The following is a 4,203-nucleotide window of genomic DNA, read 5'->3' as shown; positions in this document are numbered from 1 at the left end:
GTCTTGAGAGAAGTGGCTAGTGAGATAGTTGATGCATTGGTTTTAAATTTCCAAAATTCCCTAGATGTGGGGAAGGTTCTATTCGATTGGAAAATAGCAAATGTAACTTCTTTATTCAAAAAGGGAGGGAGATAGAAAGCAGGAAACTACAAGCCAGTTAGCCTAACACCTGTCATAGGGAAAATGTTAGAAGCTATTATTGAAGATGTTAAAGCAGAGCACTTAGAAAAAATTCAAGGTAATCAAACAGTGTCAACATGGTTTTGTGAAAGGGAAATCACTTTTAACCAATTTATTGGAGTTCTTTGAAGGAGTCACATGCTCTGTGGATAAAGGGAAACTGGTGGATGTACTTTACTTAGATTTCCAGAAGGCATTTGATAAAGTGCCACATCAAAGGTTATTGGGGTAAGTAAAAACTCAGGGGCCAGGATTTCCCAGTCAGTGAGTAGGGGGTGGGGCCCCCTTGTCAATGCGTAAAATGACACAGGATGACGTCCGGCGGAACTCCCGACGTCATCCCACCTCATTTCAAGTTTCAGGTGGGTGGGGACTCATCTGAATCAGCTGTGCGCCCGCCGACCTGTCAATGGCCAATTGAGGACATTGACAAAGTAATTAAAATGCTTAATGGACCTGCCTGTCCAATCTTAAGGCTGGCGGGCAGGCCAGGAGCCCTAGCGGGCACTAGAAAAAGCATGAAACCTCATCCACAGGCGGGATGAGGTTTCATGTAGGATTTTAAATTTTTAATAAAAGTGTTAATGAAAGTGATGGACATGTCTCAACTCATGTGACAGTGTCACATGAGGGAACATGTCAGGGGAATTCTTTTTCTATTGTTAACATTTTTAAATTTGGTGCCGATCTCCCTGAGGCAGCACTTAGCCTCAGGCAGATGACTGCTCTCTTTCATGTACATGAGTGAAAGAGTGCAATCTTGGTTTAGGGATTCCCCCCACCCACCCGCACAGGGAGCGCATAGCGCTTCCTTGTGGACATCACACTAGGCGGGCCTTAATTTGCCTGCCCACATAAAATGGCGGCACCCGTTGATTGGGGGCGCTGATCGGAGGCGCATCTCCACACACCTGCTCTTAAACTTCCCCCCCCAATGGGGGAAAAATTCAGCCCGTGGTGTAGGGGGTAACATATTGGCATAGATAGAAGATTGGCTAGCTACCAGGAAGCAGAGAATTGCCATAAATGGTTCTTTTTCTGGTTGGCAGGATGTGACAAGTGGTTGGCCACATGGATCAGTGCTGCAGCCTCAATTTTTTACAATTTATATAAATGACTTGGATGAAAGGAATGAAGTAATAGTTGCTAAATTTGCTGATGACACAAAGGTAAGTAGGAAAGTAAATTGTGAAGAGGACATAAGGAGGCTATAAAGTGACATACATACGTTAAGTGAGGGGGCAAAGATCTGGCAAATGGAGTGAAATGTGGGCAAATGTGAAACTGTTCAATTTTGCAGGAAGAATAAAAATGAAGCTTCTTATTTAAATGGTGAGAGATTGCAGAGCTCTGAGATTCAGAGCAATCTGGGTGTCCTAGTGCATGAATCACAAAAGGCTAGTATGCAGGTGCAGCAAGTTATTAGGAAAGCTAATAGAATGTTATCATTTATTGTGAGGGGAATTGATTACAAAAGTAAGGAGGTTATGCTTCAGTTGTACAGGGCACTGGTGAGACCACATCAGGTGTACAGTACAGATCTCCTTATTTCAAGAGATATGTAGATGCTTTGGAAGCAGTTCAGAGAAGGTCTACCAGACTAATACCACGAATGGGCGGGTTGTCTTATGTGGAAAGGTTAAACAGGTTAGGCTTGTATCCCCTGGAATTTAGAAGGCTAAGAGGCGACTTGATTGAAACCTTTAAGATCCTAAGTAGTCTTGACAGGGTGGATATGGGGGGAATGTTTCCTCTTGTGGGGGAATCTAGAACTAGGGGTCACTGTTTAAAAATAAGGGATCGGTCATTTAAGACAAAAATGAGAAGAATTCTTTTCTCTCAGAGAGTTGTGAGTCTTTGGAACTCTCTTCCTCAAAAGGCAGTGGAAGCAGAGTCTTTGAATATTTTAAAGGTAGAGATAGATAGATTCTTGATTAACAAGGGGATGAAAGGCTATCAGGGGTAAGCAGGAACGTGGGGTTGAGGTTACAATCAAATCAGCTATGATCTTATTGAATGGTGGAGCAGGTTCAAGGGGCTGAGTGGTCTAATCCTGTTCCTAATTTGTATGTTTGTATGTATTGCTTCTCAAGCTGCTTGCCTGCATTATGCATGCTGCTTCCTTGGCCATCAAGTCCTGGGTTTGAACTCGAACCCAGAGCTGCTGGTTCAGAGGCAGGGACACCACCCACTGTGCCACAAGACCTCCCTACTACTGGTGTGATTCTGCAAATTTCATCGCACTCCAGATATCAGAGTCCAGCTATATTGCAGGAGTCACACTCCAGACATCACATGAGTTATCACACTTGCTTACAGGTACAAAATGATCTTAAAGTACTGAATACTTCAGCTGCAGCCTCAAACTGCTAAGCAGATTTTAATCCATAGGCTGGAATTCTCTGTCCCTGTTGGCGTTGGGTGTCATGGCTAGTATGAGCGGACATGGCGGGAATGCCAAAAATCGGTTTCACGGCGTTGTGAAACCAGTTTGTGATGGTATGCTCCGCCCATCAATGGCAGGCCACGTTTCCCACTGCCGCTTGTTGGGAACGTCATTTTAATGCATTTGCATATCATTAGAAGCCTAGCTCGCCAGAATCATCCCCCCACGCTGAATCATCTGGGCACATTGACATGATTGAAAACCAATGTGTTTCACAACAGCATTTAAAAGGCATGCACCTGGCAAGCTGAACTTCAAGGGGAACTCGGAGCTGAGTGTGTGTGAACGTTGTGCAGCGCTCGCAAGGGTTGCCCCTTCAACTTCAAGATTGAGGCGCTGTGCATTCAGGTGAGGGTACAGACAAGTTGCTTTTTCCCGGTTGGCTGGCAGTGCAGTGCCAGGGCAAGGACTGCACTGTGGTTCGGATGAGTTGGGGGGCCAAAGGGTGCATTGCATCTGGGGCGAGTTGTGGCGGGGCAAGGCAGCCTGGTCTGATGGTTTTATTTTACATCAACAATTGATTGTTATATTTAGCATTTTCCACCAACACGTGGAGCCTGAGACTTCAATGGCTTCGCAAATTTCTGTTTGGGCGCTGCTTTCTGAATAGCCTTAGCTGTAGCTGCGCTGACATTCTTTGTTGCAGCTTTGGCTCTCTTAGCCTCCTTGGCAGCCCTGATTGCCTGTTCACATTGAGCCTTATGCATCTCAGGCTTTTGATTCCTCTTAGTCATAATCCTAGCAAAAGAGGCACCAGTAATAGCCCATTGGAACTTTACTGCACGACAGAAGTGCTTTTTCTGAATCTCTTCAAGCTGCCCTTTTTTGTGCTTGCACCTGTACAAGGCAGTCCAGTTGATTTGTTGAGGGTTTCTCTTGGCGAGGAAGGCTGACTCACATTTTGAGTTCATGAATTGGAAAACCTTCCCATCAATTCTGGCATAGTGCTTCATATGACCCAGGTATATTTTATACCCACTAAAACTGCAGAGCTCAACCTTCATGATGGTAGTGTACAAGCGGGGCGGTGAGGGGGGTGTGGGAATGGAAGCTGGCATGCATTAGGGAAACCTTGTGTCACGTGACCATTCCTCCGCTGCTGACACAGTTCAGGCACAGCCACATTGATATGCTTGGAGTCGGGCCTCTAGCTTATCTGCCCAGTCAAACAATGCAGAGGCATTAAAGTGCCACCAAATGCTCCAGAGCTTTTCACCCATCAGCTACAGACTGCAAACTAATGAGCATTTTAGTGGACTGCAGAACAGTTGGATGACTGGGCAAGTTGTACAACCTCCTTGTGAAAGCTGCCCATGGAGCAGTCACTGGTGGAAGCACTCACAGCCCCTTGCAATGTCATCATTCCAGATTGGACCAGTCTCCTGATGGTTCAAACTAACAGTGCAGCCTTACAGTGCAGGTTTGAAGAATGCTTGCACCTGAGCTGAGAGTGCAGCATACAGTTGAGTGGGTAACGCTGCCTCCAATCAGTCAGGTGGAGTGGGGCGGCTGGTGGGTGGCATTTCAGGCAGCCATGCAGCACACTAAACTCTGGTCATCTAAGTCGTGGCCAGCAC

At 45.9% G+C, this 4,203-nt stretch overlaps 1 protein-coding gene across 1 annotated transcript; it reads right to left on the bottom strand.

Annotated features, from left to right (window-relative positions):
- Positions 1-3,156: 3,156 nt before the first annotated feature.
- On the bottom strand, positions 3,157-3,630 carry LOC121287517 (60S ribosomal protein L24-like). Its single transcript, XM_041205450.1, has one exon. It carries the CDS (start codon positions 3,628-3,630, stop codon positions 3,157-3,159), a length of 474 nt encoding a protein of 157 aa, XP_041061384.1.
- Between the last annotated feature and the right edge of the window lie 573 nt (positions 3,631-4,203).

The sequence above is a fragment of the Carcharodon carcharias genome, chromosome 14 (assembly GCF_017639515.1).
Source record: "Carcharodon carcharias isolate sCarCar2 chromosome 14, sCarCar2.pri, whole genome shotgun sequence".
Lineage (NCBI taxonomy): Eukaryota > Metazoa > Chordata > Chondrichthyes > Lamniformes > Lamnidae > Carcharodon > Carcharodon carcharias.
This window is presented reverse-complemented; position numbering and strand designations above follow the sequence as displayed.

Coding starts and splice junctions, on each gene's coding strand:
- LOC121287517 (XM_041205450.1), bottom strand. CDS start 3,630: ATGAAGGTTGAGCTCTGCAGTTTTAGTGGGTATAAAATATACCTGGGT.